At 40.6% G+C, this 24,876-nt stretch overlaps 1 protein-coding gene across 4 annotated transcripts in view; it reads right to left on the bottom strand.

Annotated features, from left to right (window-relative positions):
* The window catches only part of MYH10 (myosin heavy chain 10), a 74,564-nt gene that overhangs the window by 39,074 nt on the left and 10,614 nt on the right, over positions 1-24,876 (bottom strand). For 2 of the 4 annotated variants that reach the window (XM_028717186.2, XM_028717185.2), the window contains exons 3-10: positions 23,255-23,411; positions 13,838-13,865; positions 11,699-11,801; positions 9,154-9,183; positions 7,959-7,976; positions 3,802-3,894; positions 2,271-2,334; positions 50-148 (exon numbers count right to left, since the gene is read on the bottom strand). In XM_028717186.2, coding sequence (XP_028573019.2) covers positions 50-148; positions 2,271-2,334; positions 3,802-3,894; positions 7,959-7,976; positions 9,154-9,183; positions 11,699-11,801; positions 13,838-13,865; positions 23,255-23,411 — 592 coding nt within the window. The remainder of the gene's footprint in view (positions 1-49; positions 149-2,270; positions 2,335-3,801; positions 3,895-7,958; positions 7,977-9,153; positions 9,184-11,698; positions 11,802-13,837; positions 13,866-23,254; positions 23,412-24,876) is intronic. The other 2 variants (XM_077924324.1, XM_077924325.1) reach the window with 2 other exon arrangements.

Genomic DNA, 24,876 nt, shown 5'->3' with positions numbered 1-24,876 from the left:
GTTTAAACGCTGCAACTAATAAATTCAAAAGAATAATGCACTGACTCACCTTTCAAGTGTTCACCTGCCCCGGATAGAAGCTGATAGAAGATATGAAAAGTCCGCTCATCTTTGGCTTGACGGACAGCACGTGACTTTTCTAGTAGGTCTGAGCCAGAGCAATTAAGGATTTTAATGGACAACTATGCATTTTTGCCGTGAAAAGGAAACAAACTCCTCCTAATTAACAACAGCAATTCCCCCCCACCCCATTTCTTTTCACACATTCTATTTTGCACTGTGTCTTCATCAGCATCAGAAATTCTCAGCGTAGAATTTGATGTGCAAGATTAGTACCTCTAAAACCATTAGAGGTCCTACGCTTCTTCCAAATAGTCTGAGCTACATCCACCACGGGCTGCACTATTCATAAATAAATCCGATCAAAATTGTTTCCTTGAGTCTTAAAGAGACAGAGAGAGTGCAAAATCCATAAATTAAGCAGAAGTGCAATACTACTTCACAGCCAGCTTAGAGGGAGACACGGAGATGTCACTGAAAGGAAGGATAATGTTCTCCTGGTATGTGGTGAACTCCCTCCGAGCTTCCAGGCTGTGGATAAACTGAGAACTGCTTGTGGTTGGGCTACGAAATGCCATCAGGCTCTGATTCGGAAGATTCTGCAACCCATGATTCCTGCTTGCAATTGCTCAGTGGCAATATAAATGCACTCTGCATATGCCAATAGCCACAGGCCTTTTTCAAACTACTTACTCTTCCAGAGCTAAGCTCTAACAGAGGAGGCAGTTCTGGACGTACAACCCTGCTATGAGTAAATCGTACTTTAGGGAAGACTTGAAGAAAATGAAGGAAATGTGACATTTTTAATCATCATCATCATCATCATCATCATAATCTATTAAATTTGTTAGTCACTCTGCCTCATCCAGGGCAACCCAAAGTGAACTACAACCAACCAACAACCAAATTAACAACAAAATAAAACCCCACATAGAGACATTAAAACTAAGGCGGTAAAGAAATACATTAAAAAATTTCCGCCAACTTCTAAAAGGCCACAGATAGTTAAAGGCCAAAGGCCTGGTTATAGAGGAAAGTTTTTGCCTGGAGCCTAACAACAACAACAACAACAAATTGTTTTTTTAAAGAAGGTTGAAGGAAGAAAATAGAGTGGGAATGTGAAAAGAGCAACTGAGGGAGCTAGATTTTAAAAGTATGTATTATAAAGGAAATATAAGGCAGAACAAAAACATGTTGTGTTAAAAAAAATAAGGCATGATGATCAAGGGAAGGGTAAGTATTGTGTAGGAAATATATATGCCATTTTGGGTAGGGGTGCATTTCAACAGTGAATTTCAACACAACAGAAAGGAGCAAGATATACATCTGAGTCCATGAAGCCCAGATGCGCCATTTTTACTTGCTGACAGAATCATATGGCAAGCTCCTTGAATATAGAATCTAGAGGCCCTTAGGAAGTTCATACTTCAGGGAGCTTTGAAAAGTGTCGTGTCTCCAACCATGAAATTGGCATTTTGCTTGTGTACTGATTTAAAGCTGGCTATAACAGCTGAATGGATTTCAGAAAGGGAAAAGTAGGGAATTTGGAAGTGCAGCATATGTAGATTTGAGGAAAATGTGGTAAGCAATCAAAATGGTTGCAAGAACTTCATGCTAAATCTTCCACTTTCTGCATTCTGAACTGCAGACCTTTGTGCAATGATCAATACCAGCCACAAAAGCTGTAAAGTAGTTACTCATTTTAATTACTTCCTATCATATCTAGTCCATTGGTAATTTTCCCAGCAACAAAATCACCCAGGTGCAGTTTCAGTGTATACCAAGACAGAACACAGCCTTGTAACCTGGTCTTCAGATGACTCAAACTGATGAAGCTTTATTTACTTCAGCAGAACCTGAGCCTATACAGCACTGAGAATTGGGATAAATGTTGACCAGCCTATTGTGGCATATTTTTTAAAATTGTGTACCTTGCAAGTCAGGAGTGTGCACCAGAATTTCCTCAATATTAAGGTCCGTGCCTATTTGGCGCTTATTCTACAAACCAGTAACGGAAGTGCATCTCTGCATAAGCCCCAAGTTCTCCAACATAGCCACTGAAGAAGTGTCTACTGTATTTTAACCAAGTCATCAATACAGTTTCCCAAATCATCATCATCATCATCATCATCATCTATTTGTACCCCGCCCATCTGGCTGGGTTTCCCCATAATCAGAGTTTATCAAATGAGCTACTGAGAACAGGATACATGTTTCAATGTTGGCCCCAACAATATAACCAGTAACATCAAAATTTATTCTGATGAACTTGCCCTGTAGAAAAAAACAGATAAGAAATTACTACCTTACAAATTCAATGCATCCAATTTTATTTAAACTGAGAAGAGAAGCAGCAATACCCTCAACTACAGCTACATTTTACCTTTACATCCATTAAATCAATGTTTGAATGTATTTCTTAGTGTATCACTATTACTACACTTCCATCAGGTGAAGGTAATTCACAAAGCATTTCTCCTTCAGGGGAGAAACTCTCTCTTATCAAATCAGAATTTAAAAACCTTCACTACTGGAGATTACTTCTATACAAAAATAAATCACCATCTGGACTGCATTAAACTACTCATTACAAAAATAGTGCCAGAGCCATTGGAGTGATTATGTTCACAACATCAATGCAGACTTAAAGGAAAAATGTAATAGGAAACAGATGCTTAAGGACTTTTACAGGAAAGAAACTTTACTGCATTCACGTCTTTGCGCCTCCTGTAAAAACTGAGCAAAACAGCAGCGCAGCCTGCGAACTTTTTGTCAATGTCCTATCTGTGGAGCTACCATTAGGTTTCAGATAGTACGTCTGAGAAGAAGCATAATTACATCTACTCTACTCTGCAATGCCATCATACTTTGGACAGATTGAGATTTGGTTGATCTAACTCATCCCAACCCAGTTACAAGAAAAGGCCTCTCATTTGTTTTTTTACATACTCTTGGCTGTAAGGATGTAGGCCACAATGTGTTTCGCAATGTCATTCAGTGAATTCACAGCCGAGATAAAAGATTTTAACTAGGGACTCTCAGCTCGTGCTCTTTGTCACAATGCTAAACCTTTTTGTTTATTTTGTTATGACATTTATGCCCCGCCTTTTATATTGTCCAAGGAGCCAAGGGTGGTGTACATGCTCCTCCTCATCCCAATTGTTATCCTCTCAACCACCTTCTGAGGAAGGCTAGGATGAGAGGGAGTGTGACTGGCTCAAGGTCACCCAATGAGCTCACACTGGTAAACATGGAACTTAATTGGGAGTGAACCGCTTATTTATCCAAGGCATGTTTACACCAACACAACAGGGGATGGACTCATTTAGACTGCAATGCTACACCCAGTCACTGCAGAGTAAGCTCCATTCAAGTCAGCTGGACTTCTAACTAGGCATGTATTGGACTGCACTGTTAGACTAGTAACTGGCACAGACACTGGTACTTATCTGAGAATATACAAGGGCTGGAATATACTCAGAAAAATGATCTAAAATTTCATGCACCTGAATCAAGATTTGTTTTGGCCCAAGTGTTATGTATCTTTGTAATGCAAATTTGGTTGCTCCCAGTGTAAGTCTGGGCATTGAAGACCAAGATTAGTGGAGGGGGGATTCTCCGCTCCCTGAAGAGAAGAAATACTGCATTTCAACAGGTTTCTTAAGAGTAGATCTGCCTAGAAAAAATAGTTTAGCATTTAATTAAGGTTGTTTGGTTTAAATTTAAAATTTAAAAACTTACAAAGCGAGAGGAATTATCATTTTTCACAGTCTTTGCATTCCCAAAGGATTCCAAAATGGGATTGGCCTGTAGAAGCTGACGTTCCAGTTCACCCTGGAAAAAAACAACAAACCACAGACACAAACACAAAGTTAGGCATCTCCAATCCAAGAGCAGCACAATTTCCCAGGTGTGGTTTCCATTTTCAATTGCCTTGACCCCATATGTCTTCTCAATACAGCATCTTCAAAATATGCTTAATGCTGTTAACAGTTGAGATGGATGACATCATAAAAAAAGTCGGAAAATATGGTATTAAAAACTAAAGAAATAGATACAATTTACGTTAGGGCTAATGGATAAAGCACAGGGTTGACAAACTGCCACCTTTCAGGCAATTTTTGAAGACAAAAATGATGCTCCCTCTTCCACTGAGATCAGTATCTGAGGCAGCTAAATGGCCTGACAAAGTATACATTAGTAATGCATAAAGATTTTTTTAAAAAACTTTGTGAAGTAGACATTTATCATTTTAACTAATCATCTGTGCAGCACAGATTTCTGCTCCCACATCTAAACAAAACTTATAGGATTGTTTTAGACTGAAGTGAGCAGTGTTGCCTTAGCTCTGGCTATTCTCAAACTTGAGGTGAAACAGTATTTCAGCTACAAGCACAGGACACACAACTCATTTTGCAGTTTTTTAGAAAGGTTTTTAAGTCTGAGTTGAAAGCTCAGACATGTCTGGGAGAATTCTTTTCCCACTGCTGTCCATGTTAACACCTGTGTGTATCCATTAGCCCAATGAGGAGTCAAGTTGGTGAAAGATGAGATTTTGCTGCCATGTCTTGGATAGCAAAGGTGTGTGGCAGAGTGGAATTGTATCTGTAATATAATTGCAAAATTAATATTAGCACCACTAATAGGTCTGCTTTTTCCAGTCAATCTTGTTTGTAGAAAACGTATGAACCTAGGTTACCTAACAGTAAGTGGCCTCCATTCAACTGCTTTGAAATACCAATATTTCACAGTACGATTGGTTTTGTTTGGTCCCAATTTTATATATATATATATATATATATATATATGCTTTCGTAGATTTTCACGGGTACAGGAATGCAGGTTTTGGTGTCCTCGGGTGTCTTCCCGTGTAAAAGATGGGGTGTCTAGGCGACGTTTCGACGAGGTCTCACTCGTCATCTTCAGGCTGGTGCTTTCGGCTTCTTGTTACTGGAACAGAGCAGGATCTCAGTGTTTGAGTTCCTATAAATACTGTTGAGGAGGTGTGGTGTATAGCTTCCAATGTTCTGGGCAGAGAGGAAGTTCCCAGGCTAGTGTGCCTTTTCTTCTTTTGTTCCTTAATTACTTGAGGGATATCTTGAGTGATTTCTTGAGTGATATCCTGAGTACCACTTAGGTGGGTCATTAGGTGTGGATTAGTTGCTAAGGCCTTTGTGTCTTGACCTCTTGAACTTTGTGAAGAGTTTTTCTGAGAAGATGGCTGTACTGCACTTAGTTGTGCTCTGGCTTGGCTTCGTGTATAGGGGCGAGCTGTGGTTTTGTGGCCTGTGCCAGCCAGATCTGTGTAGGGATTGCAGGGGGGTGCAGCATCCGGAGGTGCCACCATGGTTTGGCTACTGGATGGTGTCTGTAATTTATCTGTGGAGAGGGTCTGGGTTTGGGTCTGGTGTGGTTGATTGGTGATGGCGTTCTGTGTGCCTCTGGCTCTGGTGTCAGTTTTTGTGGGGAGGGCTAATTTCCAGATGTCTGGCAAGCGGGATGTGTCGTCACGCTTGTTCATGTTGTGAGGGTGTTTCTCTATCTCGATGGCTTCCATGATTATTCTCTTGTGGTGATGTTCCACATGAAAGAAACAGGACACGAAATTAATTTTGCAGATTCCAAATTGCTCTTTAACATGGAACATCACCACAAGAGAATAATCATGGAAGCCATCGAGATAGAGAAACACCCTCACAACATGAACAAGCGTGACGACACATCCCGCTTGCCAGACATCTGGAAATTAGCCCTCCCCACAAAAACTGACACCAGAGCCAGAGGCACACAGAACGCCATCACCAATCAACCACACCAGACCCAAACCCAGACCCTCTCCACAGATAAATTACAGACACCATCCAGTAGCCAAACCATGGTGGCACCTCCGGATGCTGCACCCCCCTGCAATCCCTACACAGATCTGGCTGGCACAGGCCACAAAACCACAGCTCGCCCCTATACACGAAGCCAAGCCAGAGCACAACTAAGTGCAGTACAGCCATCTTCTCAGAAAAACTCTTCACAAAGTTCAAGAGGTCAAGACACAAAGGCCTTAGCAACTAATCCACACCTAATGACCCACCTAAGTGGTACTCAGGATATCACTCAAGAAATCACTCAAGATATCCCTCAAGTAATTAAGGAACAAAAGAAGAAAAGGCACACTAGCCTGGGAACTTCCTCTCTGCCCAGAACATTGGAAGCTATACACCACACCTCCTCAACAGTATTTATAGGAACTCAAACACTGAGATCCTGCTCTGTTCCAGTAACAAGAAGCCGAAAGCACCAGCCTGAAGATGACGAGTGAGACCTCGTCGAAACGTCGCCTAGACACCCCATCTTTTACACGGGAAGACACCCGAGGACACCAAAACCTGCATATATATATATATATATATATATATATATATATATATATATATACACACGTTAAAGATTTCTGCCTACTGTTAGTTAATGTTTGTATAGTACCTTTTTAGAAGTGCATTATCTGAACAGAATTACCGCTTAGTTTCTTGACTGAACATTCTCTGCTTATCCAGCTAACATCAAACACTCACTGGTTTCAGAGAAGCAAGTGCTTAACTCTCCTGTTGGAGTTAAACAAGTGAGCTTTATACAGGATGAGTCTTTTAAAAGAGGCCCCATAGAACATGTGTACTCTGTATCCACGGGGCCTCTTTTAAAGGACTCACCCTGTATATGCAGAAGAATGTAACGTAATTTCAAAATGCTTTTTCTAAATGTTTAACTAAGACTACACCATTCTGTCTATAGTAAGAGGAAGTGCAAGGCTGGTTGATATCCACGATAAAAAAAAAACCTTTCATACAGGAAAGACACATATTGTTGCCTTTTGAATCTTAACTCTACATGGCAGGTTCTTGCTAGTTCCTCCTTCCTAAGAGATTATCCAGCAAAATGCCTTCAATGGGCACTGAAAAGCACAAAAACAAAACAAAAGACAGAAACCAAGTAATAGGGGCTCAAACAGCTAGTCCAGAGTCAATTCAAGTGAGCACACATCTGACAAGCAGAAAAGGTCATAAATTGTTTGTAAACAATATGAACTGCAGAAATGAGCTCTATGGAGTCTGCAGGAATACATCTAGTCAAGAACGGAGTTTATCTCAGTTTGGACAGTTACAAGAAACTGAAATAAGCCAAGATAAATCATTTCATGGAATACTGATGCTACCTCCTGTTACAGTCCAAGCACACTAGCATAGTGTGCCTTTAGCTGTTCTCAGCAAGCAAAATCAAATTTCAGACTTCACTGAAGAGAGACATTCATTTGCAACCCCAAGTGTCTGATCGATACAACAGGTTTAATCTGTTATTTTAGTCTCTATGAAGTCAGATCTTGAGGTTTGTACAATTGCTTGCCTATAACACAGAAATGAGGAACTGGTAGCCCTCCATATCTTGTGTACTCCCAAGTCCCATCAGCCCCAGCCAACATGGTCAGGGATGACAGGACTCTAGCAAACATGGAGTGTTACAGGTTCCTAATCCCTGATAGAAACACTTCAAAATAGGTTTCCTAGTTATTCTTACTTATGGCCCTAAAATGCCTGGCACACTTGTCTTGGTGTCATGCATCAGTCCCATGTGAGGAAACAGACAAGAGGCATATGGAGACCACCATCCTATTCTGCAATGTATCACAGAAGCTTGAAACCAAAGGCTAGATCTACATTGGCTTTCATACATAAATTCAGGGAGATCTTGGAAAAAGCATCCAAAATATTGTGAAGGTGTGGTAACATGCAATATATTCATGCAAATCAACAGTGTAATGATAGGTAAGAGAGGCTTTGCTCTCAGCATCCCTGTGATTTGACTCATTTTGAGAGCGGGGTGAGAAGCTAGAAGAGCTACATGCTACTCACATACAACAGGGATCCACTCTGCAGTTCAAAATGACAATGAAACAGAATGTTAATGGTTATGAACTTATGAAACCTACAGAAACACACTGGGATTAAAAATACAAAATGGCTTTATTGGGTTCCTATAGGAGAGTTTACTCATCTTCTTAATATAGAAAATCTGTTATCAGACCCTTCTTCAACTTCACAGTATAAAATAAACCTGATGAATATGACACCAGGTAGCAAAAACTTTTATCTTGTTTAATCTGGTTGGATCATCAAGAAGATCCATCCATGTTTTGCTCTGCACTCGAAGAGTTATTCTCCAGTTACCCTAGTCTATGGATAAGAAGTCATTCAAGCTCTCCTACTGATTAAGCAGTGGCTCATAAGGGTTATAGAGGGAAGAGCTATAACAGAATCTGTTTGTATGCTTTTTCATAGAAAGTAAACAGTATTACCCTTTCCCTTGCTAATACAACCAAAGTTGCTGAAGGTCACATATTGGACCAAATAGCTAACCAGCCAACCACATACTAAACCATAGGTGGTTCAACCTTCAGCAGTACTTAGGCTGCTCCTAAAATCCACATGCCAAGAGAGTCACAGCGAACTCCTACTCATTCAAAAAATCTTAGTTTCAACTTCAACACCTGTACATAGTACAAGGCATCACTTCAAGACATTATACAGGAAGTAATAGGTCACTTATTTAATTACGCAGGTGACAGCTTGAGTCAAAAAAGAATGGGGAGAAAGAAGAATCCAGAACAATCAGTCCTGGGATTCGCATGCCCTCTTTCCTCACTGGCCTCTAGAACTAAGAATCTATGCAGTCAGAGTTTACTGTACCAGCCCTAGGGCGACTGCAGTTCAGATTTAGCCTGAGCCGCAGGAAATCTCTAGGCATACCAGCACTAAAACACTCCTGCTTCCCCATATAGTCAGCAAAATATGGAACAATAATGCCCAACAATCTGGGAGAATCTGTGCCTGACTACTTAGTCAGTTACACTGACTGATATGCACGCTCAAAGGACAATTATATCGGTGTTTCTGTACATGTGCAATAATGAAGTTTACTCTTAGCTGCATGCCTGTACCAGAAATTACTTGTATACTTATATTGGATGTTGACAGGTAGTCTCCTAAAAATGTAAAACAAGAATGATTAAGCCTATATAAAGTTTAGAAGCATAAAAAAGACACTTGCCTGGTGCTTCACTGGCTTAGGTGACTCGGGCTGTTTGTTGTAAACAAACAAATTTACATGTTAGCAAATCTGACCTTGCCTTCCCATCCATCACCAAGTTTTCACTCTCATATACATGCTAGTATATTTTCTTTAGCCACTATGGTCATTGTGGCAACAGCTAAATTTTAGCCAAATAGAATTAAATATGAACTTCATTCAAGGAAAGCTGAAGATCTAAAAGTACTTTTTAATCTTATTTCATGACTCCAGGTCTGATACTGGCTTCTTTTAGAAAAGGTATAGATTGGTAATACAATAGACACTGTACGCTCTCAAGACTTAATTAAATACAATGTTTCCAAAAGGTTCTGACCAAAAAAAAACCCGCACCTAGAATTTTAATTTTCTGGATCACATAGAAGTCTTTAGGCAGTGTATTTAGTTTCCTTTGCCAGGATTCAACAGGCCTGATGTGCATTCAGGGCCTCCAACATGCATACAGATGTGTGCATGCAAGAGCTGCTCTTATCTTTTGTGAGACGATGTGTGCAATGTTTTGCACATGCAGGGGAATTCCTAACTCGGAAGAAAACACAACACCAACGTGTAGAACTCCTTATGTGAATCAGAACACTGTATCACTCTAGAGTATTTCCCAAACTTGGGATACGGTAGCACACAAATTGCCAAAGTTTACATATGGGTACCGTGCCACACAAAAAATTTCCAAAACCCAACAAATTGAGATGTAGTTTTCTTTATCCATAATGCCTTTTATCAAAATTGGATTATCCACACAAGGTATTCTAAATAAAACCTATTTATTAAAGATGCAATGTCAAATATTGGTTCATAGAAAGCAACACAGCTAAGACCAATGGTGAAAAATTCAATCCTGTGCTTCTATGACATCAATTAGACAACTCAAGTACATTTATATTGCACTATAAAATGAATATTGTGGGCAGATAAAGCCCATGTTGCAAAACATGGTGCCTTCTCCACAGCTATAAGGCAATAGCAGTTTAAAGAAGAACACCGTGGTCTACAATTGTTTGTCAAAGCAAGAAAACGTTTCGGAAGGCAACAGTAGAGAGTTTTCAGGTGAAAGTTACACAAACAGATGCTTAATTGTTGCAAGCTGCAGAATTAAAGGGTAGCAACTAAATACCTTAATAGTTCTAAAGCTACAGAATGCGGTATGCCTCCACAGTGTCTTCAGAGGTGATTTAATGGTGTTCCATTTCTCACTTCCCCATAAAACAGGAAAGGTACATCTGATCTGCATGTGCATACATACAGTGTACACACAAACCTATACCACCAGAACTAGTGGAAACCAAGGTATGGACTGCCAGGGATAGAGGGTATGTTTTGTGCCCAACTGCAACACCATCCCAAATTCATTATTCTTCTGCCAAAAAGGGTTAATCAACCATTCATTCGCATGAACAACATGAAAAGTGTTAACTCAGATACCATTCTGGTATGGGACTAAACCCCAGCAACAGAGGAAGGGACTGGTTTTATGTCCTATACTTCATCTTGCTGTAGATTTTGCTCCACAAAACTCATTGCTAGCCTTTGAGATCCAAGACAGTTCCATGAATAATCCTTCCTTGGATTCCATTTTTGGGGGTATGCTCAAGTACTGGTCTTCAAGTGGTGGGCTGGGACCCACTAGTGTGTTGTGTCCTGATTCAATGTGGGACTATTAGGATGCAAATATATGGCAAAATTTAAGAAATGGGTCCCCAAATGCATATTTGGGTTAAAAGTGGTTCCTGGAACTGAAAACTTAAAAGTTACCTGTGCTAGAGTTAACAGACTCCTAGGATTTATATCTATTAAATGCCCAAAGACTTTAAAATTTTTAGTCCCCAGTTACAGGGCACATCTCCATCTAGAGGAATAGCAGCCAGCTGCACACTAAAAGCAATAGCAGATATATCTGGTACAGGATCACTTGAAGGCCTCCTTACATCTCAAATATACATCACAAAAATCCTTATGCTAACAGCAAGAACTTAAGGAGACATTGCAATATCCAAGAGAGCACAAAAGTGGGGCAATGAATTTTCATTCAAGAACATGTTTTGCTTTGCTATAGAACTTAGCATATGGCACCACAAAAACTAATGCCAACGGTGTATTGTACAATACATATTTCTATTTTAAGAATTCATTCTATCAACACACACATACTGGATTTTACAGAATTGTTTCCAAAGACAACTGTAACAGCAAGAGGGTTGTTATGTACACATAGCAATTTGAAATCTACCAAGCTGGCATCCAACTGTTTATTCTTTGTAACTTCTAATAGAGAGCAATTGTAACACAACTATTAGGTGGCTATTCCTTTAAACTAAAGCAAGCTCTTTGTTGAATGGATAATGAAGCAAACAGCAGTGCTTACAAACTGATTCCAACTTTAAGTGGCCTGTTTTTCAACGCTTGTTTATCATGGACAGGGTCTCGGAAGCAGACTTCAAAGCAAGGCATTAACCCTATTTACATAATACAACAATTACAAATTAAGGAAATACCATGTAAAACTTACAGGAATATTGTGGTCCTTTCTTCCTTTATGAGAGGAAGCAACATGTGCAAGATACTGAATGACTTTCTTGGTGTTTTCTGTTTTCCCAGCACCTGATTCACCTCTGCAAGAACACACATAATTTAAAGCTAGATTTGTAGAAGAGAAACAACAATCAGGCTTTCACTACAACTTAATGTCTAGGATAATTTTATTAATGCCAGGTTTGGACAACTGCAAGGTACTTTCTGGTTCCCGAGATGTGAAAAGATGCTGAATTGAGTTGTTCAGTAGTGAGTTTTATGTAAAGCCACTGTTGTACAGCAGATACACTTGTTACTGAGAGCACTTCTCACTGAAAGAACTCTCCCTGTCAATGAGGCAGCTTGCTATTCCAACTGAATATACACTAAAGGTATTTCAGTAAGAACTTGGATGGTGGATTTTAAATAATGAAAACCAGACATTCCGAGCTAACTTCTAAAAGCACTCGTCAGTCACCCAACGGTAAAGAACGAAAACTCTAGTGAGTTTGGGATAGTTCAGTCAGTAGAGCATGGGACTCGATCTCAGGGTTGTGGGTTCAAGCCCCACCTTGGACAAAACACTCCTTCATTGCAGGAGGTTGGACTAGATGACCCTCATGGTCCCTTCCAATTCTACAATTCTATCTGAAGTCACCTCCGCCACTCAGGAAACACCATTTGAGTCTCCCTCACCACTCAACTTAGGATGCTGTGATCCAAGAATCTTGTCCTGCCCCATTAAGATTGACAACTGAAGCAGAGCAAGAATCAAAACATTTGTCACGCCTGTTTCAATTGCTTAGGAAAAAGGAAAGATGAGACAGTGATATACACGATGAGAACCAAAAAAGGAATCTCCTGGAACAGTATATAAATTTGCACAACCATTCCCAAGTTGCCCGATATAAGACTTCTTCAAACATGAATATGTATTGCTGCATATGAAGTAGTCACTTGAGAAAGAGCCCCAAGTTTCCTTATGCTTTGTGGAGTAACAGAATTTAAAGGTTCTAGCTAAAGGGTGTTGAATACTTCATGTACAATATCCAAATTACTGCTATTTTATAATCAGTTTCATATGGTCCATTCAGCTTGCACATATATGAAAAGAAAAAAAGCATAACTTTAAGAAGGTATTCAACGTGTCAAGTGTAGGTTCTATTCTCTTTATAAGCAGTGGCTGCAAAGCTGAAAAAGAAGTTAATTCTCTGCCCACCCCCCAATAGTGTATTGTTGCCAGATGGTGAACTATACAAGATTTCCTGGAATAGGAATACTTGATGAAAGAGGACACACACACTCCTGGCCTTTAGAACACTTTTGGATCATTCCATGACTGATGTTGGATTTTCACATTTCACTGCCAAATAGACTTGTTATATACCGGAGACATATGTTCACTGATATTAACTTATTAGTTACGTATGAGGTTCCCACTGACTAACCCAAAACTTTTACATTTTTCATTGGTTTTATTATGTGACAAATGACTCTCTGATCCTCAGAAGACAGACTGAAGACCTCATTAGTCCTCTCATCTCCCCCTGTATCTTCAGTGCCTTTGCCTCTTGACTTCTGTATTCCTTATGAATCTGTGAATTATGAATGAAAGATGTTTTGAGGTAAAAGACAGTGACCGCCTTGGCGACCATGTGAATGGCGCAGATAGTGTGAAGTGGGGTTACTAGCTAATAGGACCTGTGGCCAGGGATGATGGGAATTGTAGTCCAAAACATCTGGAGGGCCGAAGTTTGCCTATGCCTCGCCTAATCCATCCTAAAGCCATGGTAGCAAGCAGCAGCAAGAGTTGGCTCGCAACAGGAGCTAGAATAACAGTTGTGAGAGCAAGCAGTGAACTGTGAAGTTCCTAGTTCCAAGCTCACCTCCATGAAGGCACTGGACACACTAGATCCAGTTCCTACTAAGGCAGGAATGCCACAGCCGGCCTCCTGCAAAGGAACTGCAGTACAGTTTGGTAATAATGATCTCTGCCACCCATGAGATTGTTCAGTGAATAAAGTTAAATGTTAACTCTTGTGTAACTCATCTTAGGAGCCCCTGTACCCTGTGAATCTGACAAATAGTAATCACACTATCACAGAACAAAGCTAAGCTCCAAAATATATTTACTTACGTGCAAAGAATTGATTGGTCCTCACGATCTGCAAAGGAAAGGCGAACAATTTATGATTGACATTTTGGTGCACGTATTTTGCTAATAAGGTACGCAGAGACAGAAAACCTGGGAGGAGGGAGAGGCAAGGTGAAAAGAAGTCGCCAGGAACAGCTAGAACCTTAATATTAGCCAAATGCAAATTCTCACCTCTGTAACATCCATCCACAACCGATCTAATTTTTAAATCAAATAACCCGGACAAGGTCTTAAAGAATTGAGTGTACTGGTAGGCACATGTATATATGCAGTCCTTCAGGTACCCTCGATTTAAACTGTGGAAGACTTTTAAGGTTAAAACATGCCCTGAATTGAGCCTGAAAGTGGTGTTAGCTTAAACAAAGGTCATACAAGGTACTAACCGAACAAGGTTTGACCTATATGCTGCCAAGGCTCGCTATTTTATACTACTGCTGACAAAAGGGCTCTCTGCATAAGTCTACAGTAGAGAGACAAGAATGTCACCACTTCAACATGCCTACCATACATCCCCCCTTCCTTTGGAGCTACCAGCCTTTTGGGGACAAATAAGCAAATTTGGAATTTTGAGCAAGTGCCATGGGCACCAGTCACACAAAGTGGCTGCTGTAGGGGTAAAGCATAACACAGAATAGATATGACATTTTTCAAAAAGACAGGAGCACAAAATAGTCACACCACCAATGGGAAATACCTTTATTAGCTGCAACTTTATTTGCTCAGAAAGCAGGTCATTGTTAAGAATAGATGGGAGTGTGGATGTCCAGTCCTGGCATCTAATAAAGTATGGGCATGTTTCAGAGGTGTGTGTTCAGTGTAGGAGAGGGCTGAGCAAGTGTAAACAGGAACTGAGCAGGAACAGAAAACAGTTTCTTGTGCACTGTGGATTTCTGAAGGCGTATTTACTGTGACCTCACAAAGGCACCATAGGAGGTACAGCCTGTGACTGCCGAAATGGCCAGAAAACCTCATTTGCAAGCAAAGCAAAGAAAAATAACTATTCGAACAACTATACAACCTAGCCTCCTCTGGAAAGAGCTCTTTCAGCAAGTATTGTTGAAGTTTGGTATCGAGGTGCCAACCAGCCATATAACTACCAAGTCTCATTTCACCATACATTTTTTCTTTCCGGGACAGCTCATACAATGTATATATTTTCGACATAACCAGCAGGTGAAAGATTTGAAATAAAAACTCGTAATTTTAAAATACTGCCTTAAAGGTGATGTGTCGTGTCAGATACAAGCCCTATCCACTTAAAAAGATTAATGTTTAAACTTATATTTGTAGAAGAAATGTTAGCATATTGAAAAGCACACAGAGATATAAACTAACGTAGTACCCTTCGGGAATCCTTCAACAATAAGCAGAAATAAATGCAGCTGTTACACATCACTTTGACATTCATGGAACACAAAAATATGGTTATGTTATAGCAGCAGATAATTTATAGGGCTGCCTATGTCTGCGCAAAGCAAAGGAAGGAGACTTAAGCATTATTTTCTTTAAAGAAAATTTATAAAGGCTGCTAGAATGCTTCTGCCTCATTTCTGCCACCAACAAGCAGACTGCAAGCTGAGCCAGAAGCAGAATATGAAGCAAGAGAAGAGCACAGTTTGGACTGGGCTTCTGGGGTAATTTAGAAAATAGAAATAATGAAAAACAAAGTAAATGGCTGGAGATACTTTGGAATAACTAGTAGACTGTGCTACACAACATATGATGAGCTTTTCCACCAATTTCCCTAGGGGTCAGAAGATTAATTCATTCTTTACTAGCCACAAAAATCTTGGGCAAAGGGAGACTTACTATTACAATTTGTATTCTAATTCACCATCAATGCATGGGCAGCAACTTCCTCTTTTTCCTCTTTATTAGAATTGCTCTTCATTTTTTTTTTTTATTATTATTTTTTGAGGGAGAGGACAGTGTTTAATATTAAGCCTTGTAAAGACAAAAACCCAAGTGTTTAGACCAGGCATCCCCAACCTTCGGCCCTCCAGATGTTTTGGACTACAATTCCCATCATCCCTGACCACTGGTCCCGTTAGCTAGGGATCATAGGAGTTGTAGGCCAAAACATCTGGAAGGCCGCAGGTTGGGGGTGCCTGGTTTAGACCAACACTGCTTTGTCAGTTATAACTTTAAAGAGCTTTGAGTTGACATAAGTAAGACTTGAGGGCTAGGACACTCCTCACCATAATGACCAGCTACAATTGCTTTTGTGTTGATACAGCAGAAAAGTAGATGTTGGCCTTTCAATACTTAAAAAACCCACAAGGAAGTATGCTTCTAGGAGAACGATATCAGAAAAGCTTTGTGGGGGGGAATTTAAATGAGAATTTACCTGACAGGATTTACCTACTAAAGCTCATCATAAGCTATTTCCTTCTTTTTAATTATTTATAGTTTCTACATTTCTGTTTCTTGAACAAAGAAAGACTGTGCACCTCGTGTGTCTGTAACAGGGTAATAAAAAGGATAGCCTTTCATAACGAATCATTTTTCATTTTAATCTGCAATGCTATAGAGCTCAGGTGAAGTAAAGCCCAATTGAATATTTCCATAAGTGAAGTGCAAGCTCCTTTATGGGAGGAGGCAAGTGTTTGCTGCCAGCTCCACATGGCTGGTAGGCAGCAAGCAAGCAAGCAAGCTGGGCCATAAGGCGAGTAGGAAAACCAGCCCTGCCATTTCTCTCACCCACAAACATCCTTCCAAACCAACCAGAATGCAACAGTGCAGGCCCTTCTAGTTCCAGCAGTTATTTTGCATCACTCTGCCATTCCCATCTCCCGCATCATACAGGGTCACCAACACAGCACCCACAGGTAAAATGAATGAAGACCTTTGTGAGTAAGCCACAGGCACCAGGTTGGTGATCCTCACACTAGGTGATATTGGGCCAGTCACTACCTCTCAGCCTAACCTGGGCTCTTCTGAAGAAATACTATTGCTATGTAATAGGAACACAATACATCCCCCACGTTCCTAGTACTGTACTCTGTCATTAAATCAGTACAGAGAAGTATGTGTGTGTGAGAATACTGGACAGCTTGAAAAATAACTATTAATAACAATGTCAATGAAACTAGGTTAATCATGACCCCAGCTTGGCAATATAGTTTACAGGAAACTCATTCAACATTAAACTGTTTTTGTAAGAGTTAACAGACTCCATCGTCTAAATACAGCATGCCCAAAGCAGACATACACAAATGCCAGAAAAGTAATGCCAATGTTTATACAAGGGCAGCTATTGCTTTTAAACCTAGTTATAAAACTTTCAGAAACACTTGTCTGAACACAACTCGTTTTGAAAAATGAAGTTAGTTTGTAAAGAGAACTCGAGTTAATTCATGTTCATAATGTAGCCAAACTGTATTACTGGACATGCACGCAAGAACATCAGTTAAGAAATTTTGTACCCTGACTAAGTTTATCAAGAGTTACTTATTTTTTACAAGCTTCTTTAAGTTAGATTTCATGCATTAATGTTTAATAGAACAGTTAAGTCCAGTAGCATCTAGCAAGGCAGAACAGGTAGTAATGCGCTGTTAAGCCATCTTCCCAATGCCAGGTATCATTGCCAGTTATTGAGAGGGGGGAGACAAGGCACTGGAGAGCTCAGCATGGCAGGATTGCCTCTAATGTTGCACCTGTACACCACTAAGCTCTCCACTGCCCCGCCCCTCTAAGTAACCAGCAGCAATGAAGCACTGGGAGCAGCACAGCCCCACCCACACTGCCACACCAGCTACTACAGGTTTTGCAAACAGAACAGCCTTGTGGACAACTCTGTATATCTAACAGCTTTACTGTATTATAATTCACTGAAAGAAAAGGTCTAAGTTTAGTATAATCATTTAAATTATCCTTTCCAGTGGACGCTCAGGTCGCAAACGTGATCCATGTGGGATGCACGTTCGCAACCTGCAGCGGCACGTCTGCATGCGCTCGGGTTGCGATTCAGCGCTTCTGCACATGCGCAAACCCCTGAAACCCAGAAGTAATCCATTCCGGTACTTCCGGGTTTCGGCAGGTCCGTAACCTGAAAAAACACAACCTGAAGCGTCTGTAACCCGAGGTATGACTGTATGTTACTAAGATGGGGAGCAAATTTCCCTCCCACTGACCTACTAAAGCATTCACCCTTCAACAGCCAAACAGGCAAGCATGAATGACTGAACAAGAACTTATCATCTGTAGTTTGGTATCAAGTGCCACTCAATCAAACGCATGCTTATTCACAGCTACCGTCGAATTCAATGGGATTTACTCCCAAGTGTGCAAAATATTACAGCCTCCACATAAAAGCAAGTACTTCAAGTGGTGGTAGAGATGTAGCTCCGCACAGTGTTACGTGCTGCTGCTTTTTGCATTTTAAGAGCATGCATCTAAGGTCAGCACAAGGCAAACATCACATACAATTTACACATGTGCATGCTTCTCCCGAACCCAAAAAAGTGTTAGAAACATGCAATTATTAATCCACCCACCACAACCAAGGCTTGGACCTGTATAATCATATCAATAACTTGCTTATCTAGGGCCATCACATGTTGGACTTGTTAGAATTTTGTCGTCCCGTTGCAGAGGACAGGAAAAGAATGAGCTAGAGCTTTATGCTAACCATTTTATGTAAGCAATTTTTAAATCAAGGTACTACCAAATCTACCTTTTAGCATTCTATTCTATCAAAGTTTATTGAAGCAGAAAAGACAAGAGGGTGCAATTCATTTAACCAGCCCCATCCATTGAAGCCTTGCACAAGGACTTCGACTTGTGCAAGGGTACTTTCCCCTCCTACTCCCCTCAGCATCCCCCCAAAACTGGGAATTTTGTGGGGTGGGGGAGAATCCCAAGAACAGGGGGCAGAAGAGGGAGATTTCAGCTTGCCATACTTAGAAGAATGTCACAGTGAATTCCACTCAGAGGCATTATCTTGAAAAAGGCAATGAAGCAAAGCAAATGCTTAAAATGCTTCTTTATCCAGAAAAGGGGGCGGGGGAAGGGATGCTATCCACTAGTTTGTAACCTCTACCTTTGGCTTCAAACCTGATCGGCCAGAAGTTTTCTTCCTTCATGAATTTTTATCTTTAAAGTAAGCAAGCCTGCTTTTCCTGCATTCCTAGAGAATACTCACTTATCTCCTCATTCTCGTCTGTGTACCTCCAAGATTTCTTCCAGTTATCAAACACTGCGAGAAATCATATGCTTATTTGGAATACTGTGTACCGTTTCTGGTCACTTCACCTCAAAAAGGATAACTGTAGAGTTGGAAAAGGTTCAGAAAAAAGGCAACCAAAATTATCAAGAAAAGCAGTGGAGAAACTCCCCGGTGAAGAAAGATTAGTTTCGAGAAAAAGCAAGAGGGGACATGGTTGAAGTGTGAAAATGTATGCAGGGTGTGGAGAAAGTGGTTAGAATCCCCCCCCCCACTCCTACTCAGAAGAACTGATGGACAACCACTGAAGCTGAATGTTGAAGGAGAAAGCACTCCTTCACACACCATACACAGCTAAACTATGGTATTTGCTCCCACGAGAGGCTGTGATGGCCACCAACTTAGATGGCTATAAAATAAGATTAGACAAATTCATAGAGGATAAGGTTATCAGTTTCTGGGCCAAAGCTCTACAGATGTAGTTGGTTTCCAACTCCCATCACTCCCCTGAACGTGCCCCTGGGGCTGCTGGGAGATGGAGTCCAACAAAACCTGGAGGGCCATTGCTTCCCAGCCCCTGCTCTAGGATATCCCACACACAGCACGGCACAAAGACCTTGAAAACGAACATTCAACTTGACTGAATTTACTGTTAGACACAGTTGATGCAGCAGTTCGAAGAGAATAGCCAGACTCCTGCTCCACTTCCTGCATATGACAAAGGCACAATTCATCTGACATTTCCCAGTTCTTCCCTGCACACTTAAGAAACCCGTCTTGTTCTAATCCGCTGCAACACTATCATTAAATTTTATAAAAGCAGACTTTGTTTACCAACTCTTGGGTCTGTCCAAGTCCCATGAAGAGCTAAGTGAGGCTTTAGCAGGGCTGGCAGTTTGACAGAAGCACAACTGCAACCCATTCAAAGCGCAAGGAAGATAAAGTAGGAAGAACGGCAAAATGAAGAAAAAGAAAAGAAACCCAAACACCGTAGGCCCTTCTGCAAACTTTCAGCTAGCTGGAAAGCTAGGAATACAATAAGAACTGAATAGTTTTGAAGAACAAGCATATCAATACAGTATGAATCAGGCCAAACTTACAGGAACAAGCAGAACAACTGAGTTAGGCCAGTGAGAGAGTTTAGCAAACCTCACCTGTATGTTAGTACTACTGAATACTGGAGGAAGGAAACCCCCCACAATTGACAATACATTTTGAACTCCATCCCGATCGAACCTGTAAGGAAATTTGGGGAGCTGCAAATATGACTTCCTAAATTTTGTGGTGTATTTTCTGGATGTAACTAGATTCCTCTCATAGCGGCCTACGCTAGATGAGGATTCTAGACATCATATATGCCACAAGAAACCTGAGGCCTCCATGCCTACTTTAAAGTGCAGATACTTCCCCTATTACACCAGAGTGCCAATTTTCAGATGCTTTGCAGTAGCTCAAGCTGAAACCCCCTCCAGTTTCGCAATTTTGATATGCAGATGCAAAATAGGGTGCATCCATTTTTTAGTAGAATTTTGGTTTTTCTCAACTTTCCTGTAAATTCTGAGAAAATCTAGTAATCACCAGCACACTGTCCAAATTTAATTTCCCCCCAGGAAGCTAGACACCGTGTGAGATGGAAATCCCCCCCCCAAACTCCTCCACTCCCCCAAACAGAACAAGTGGCCTAAATGACCCTCAACGCAGTGGTACCAATTTTAAAAGCACAGAAGTTGTCCTCAAGACGCAAGCAGCTTAGTTAAGTCTGCCTTTAAAAGAGTAGCACAAATCATCCCTAATGTAATTCAGAAGATTCTTCAAACTCTCCCCTCAGTGGTTACTCCCGCCTAAGTTGAAGGCTTGGATACCTAGAGAGCAGTGTGACTGCTTCTCTCCGAATTCCTTGTGTCCCTGCATGATCACTGAGGTCTTTGTGGGAGTCACTTTTAGTGGTCCACCATGGCTCAAATCCATAGTTGGTATTCAACAGGAGCTGTACACTTAGTATTACTGGCCCCATTTTATGGAACTCCCTTCCAGTTAATGTCAGGCAGCCACCGCCACCATTCCCCGCCCCCCCCCCCAAAAAAACTTCTGGTGCCTACTGAAGACTTTATTATTATTATTATTATTATTATTATTATTATTATTATTATTATTATTCCAGCAGGCATTGTAATTGAGGTTTGATTTTATAGTTTTGACCAATTTATAATTTTTGCACTGTATTCCTGCAAACCACTTAAGAGACGACTGTAGTTAAGAAGTATATAAATTGTTTGATATATAAATAAATCATGCACGTGTCCCCAGTCCTGGAGGCAGAGCGCACAGCTTTTCAATGCTCTGCCTTTCATGTACCAGAAGCAACAACTGTAGTTTTAATAATGCCAAGTGTTAAAGCACAACAGCTGCCAAGTGCTCCATTCTCCAGTCCTTTCTTCACTTGGCAGTGAAGTCATGGAACAGAATTATCTCCTCAAAGCCTATTGCCTGAAATTTATTCCCATTTCCCATTTGAGAGAGGCCAAAACTTGAGGGCTCCAATTAATGTTAAACATCATGCTAACAGTCTTTAATGCATTAATGTCTATTAAGGCAATTTAACCATTCATAAAAGATTCTGCTGACAAACTCCAGGGATAACAATGTGATTAGCGAGAAGTGGAAGCCCCCAAGGGGCAAATTTTCTGCAAGTGGTTTCATTTAGTCTGCAAAGTCTTCCATAAGTAAGTACTAAGCATCTCTTCGAGTGTAGAACGTGGAGTCCCTCTGCCCCAAGGATCGCCACTGGGACCTGTGCTTTTCAACTTGTTCATAAACTATCTAGAGTTGGGAGTCAGCAGGGAAGTAGCCAAGTTTGTTGATGGTGGTAAATTGTTCAGGGTGGTTAAAACAAAGCAGTGTTGTGAAGCTTTCCAAAAGGATCTCTCCAAACTGAGAGAATGCATGGGAAAATGACAAATACAACTCAATTTTAAAAATCATAAAAATGATAAACATCAGGGCGAAAACCAGTATCTCAAAGTGATACCCATTACTTCCATGTAGTTTTCTTTAACAGGTAAACATAAAGGACCCCTGGCCAGTTAAGTCGAGTCAAAGTTTTATTTCATAACCCTGAAAGGATAGATAAAAAGGCAGAATATTTGAGTACCACCAATAGGCTTTGAACAGTGGGGTAGCCCAGACTTGCAAAGGACTTAACATCTAGTACTTCTGCAGCCATTTCCAGGTCAGAGGATTCAGTTGCACAATGGCAATTGGAAAATCCAAGAACTAGATCTCTCTCTCTCTCTCTCTCTCTCTCTCTCTCTCTCTCTCTCTGTGTGTGTGTGTGTGTGTGTTTGTGTGGTGCCCTAAAAAGTCTTCCCCATTATATTTTAATTATATTAGCTGCCTACTAACTGAAGTTCTTAAGATGGCAGAGTATAAATATATCAAATAACCACAACCTATGAAGGCCAAGGGAAAAGTGAAACAGGTCAGTTTTACCAACAGGAAGGTGAAAATGTAGCATATAGATAGATGGATAGGCAGATACTGAAAATGATTCCCGGCTACGTATTCAACACTTTGAAGAGTGCAGAAACCCTGAAAATGCTGTAGCATAATCTTCTTGTAGCCATTTTTCACAGCATCCCATGCATGAAACAGAAGCCATGCATCCAACTCCTCAAGTAGCAAGGGAAATATGAAGTTTGACAATTTGCACCTTCACACCTAGGGTTCACCCCTCCCTCCCCATTGTCAGTTTCAGAATTAGTTCTCACTAAAAAGCTTGGAGGGGGAGAAATAATTCATCTGAGGTTTTAATTAATTTAACCACCATCGAAGAACTTGTCAGACAGTGGTATTTGGGTAATTGAGAACTTAGCAAGATGTGGTAGGTAGAGTAACATTTTACTCTATAGTGCATTATTTGGGTGTTTCTATATTTAACAATATGGCATACAAACTGATTGAAACATCTGTGCAGTAGGCAAAATTTGTGAATTCCATATTTAGGATGTCTCCAATGTGATTCGTAACATTTTTTTAAATATACTGGTAGCTACCTTAATAACTTTCATTGGTAGCCACGGTATGGATATATCAAATAACCTATGAAGTCATTGGGAAAGTATAAACAGGTCAGTTTTACCGACAGAAAGGTGCAAATGTAGCATATGAATAGGCAGATACCGAAAATGATTCCCAGCTGCATACTTAACACTCTACGTTTAAAGTGTGCATCTTACCTTGCAACATGCATCGATATGCTGATTCGGATATTGCATAAATATGTGGAGGCATCTCATGGCGTTTCTTTCCTCTGTACATTTCAATGATGTTCTCAGAGTAAATTGGGAGGTTCTTATAAGGATTTATGACTACACAGAAGAGCCCGGAGTATGTCTACAGGGAGGGGGAAGAAAAGTTGATTAGTCTCTCCCAACCTGCATTAACCTAACCTGTATGTACTACTGTTTAATATTTTTAACTTATTGTTAAATAAATAAAACTTTCCCCCCATTATCTTTGGGTGCTAATCTTTCACGATGCTAAACTGTGGCTAAGAGTGAACAGGAAAGCATGCAGGTGCAGAGTTATAAAATAGTGGCTACTTCACTCCTACTGCACTGTTGGAAAATAAGCCATGGTTTGGATTAGAATTACACATGAACCCAGCCTCATGGATTGTCTAAACTATGGTTTGTCCTGCAACCAAGGTTTGCTTTTGGTTTACATCTTGTGGTTGTCAAACCACATACCTAGCAGGAACAGAAAGATGCTTGTTATTTTCTAAATATGCAGCAACATGCTTGCTCTTCCACATACTGCCATAATTTGGCTTAGTGTGACATGCAAACTGAGCCACTGATTCCTATCCATTCTGTCCTTAACCACACAATGCTCAATGCTTTTTTTTTTGTTTTGTTCAGAAACATACACAATGTACTGTTAGCTTACACACATTTCACTCCTGCATAAATACAAACAAGCAAGTGGGGGAGACATGTTCCACACTACAGCATTATTGAAATAAAGGTACTTGGTGGGTCTTTTAGAAGACTTCAGCTGCAAAAGATAGTTTACTGCTATAGCTCATGTCAACGTAGGGGATGCGGGGAACAGCACAAGGTCTGGAGCTGATGTTTATTTGCCCTCCTACTTAAACCAGCAGAGGAAAAATTCAGACGACAACCAAGCACATAGAATGTTGCATTTCGCTGGTGCAGAAAAAGATTTTAAGCTCTCCACTTTGCTTACTGGATCTTGGATGGACTGGTGACATCTTACAGGAACCTCCAGAACCTGCATGAGACCTTCCCAGAGCCAAATAAGCAATGTAGAGGGCTTAAAAGCTCTCTCTGCCTTCCGGGTGGGGCAGGGCCCACTCGGCGCACCAGCTTCAGAAAGGTAGGGGTGGTCACGTGGAGGGGGGGGGAATTCTGTGGTTGTTCTGATTATCAGTGATTTCCAGCTTTATGCACAATCCCCCTGAAAATAACCCTGTGCAAGTTGCAAGCCTACTGTATACTATAACCGCAGTCTGGGCATGGATAATGGAAAAGCTCTAGTCTCAAGACTGATGCTGGTACCTCTTTGCATAACTAGATGCCCCATTTGTGGCAAGTCAGAGTCTTGTTAGATTTTAAGCCAAAGATATTAAACACAGGCCCAAATATCTTTTTTGAAATTCTTCTTCTCAAGTGAAGGAACAATATATAATCTGTAGCAGTAGCAGCATATAAACCTGTGTCCTATATTCCCCTTCCTCAGTAGTGCACTGTTCTACAACTTTCTTAGGATTTGGGGTCCTCACGTCAGCTGCCACTTTCTAAGGAGGAACAGAACAATATTTTCTGCTAGCGGGCTC

Source organism: Podarcis muralis, chromosome 2 (assembly GCF_964188315.1).
Source record: "Podarcis muralis chromosome 2, rPodMur119.hap1.1, whole genome shotgun sequence".
Taxonomy (NCBI): Eukaryota; Metazoa; Chordata; class Lepidosauria; order Squamata; family Lacertidae; genus Podarcis; species Podarcis muralis.
The sequence above is the reverse complement of the archived record's forward strand: the minus strand, read 5'-3'. Positions and strand labels throughout refer to the sequence as shown.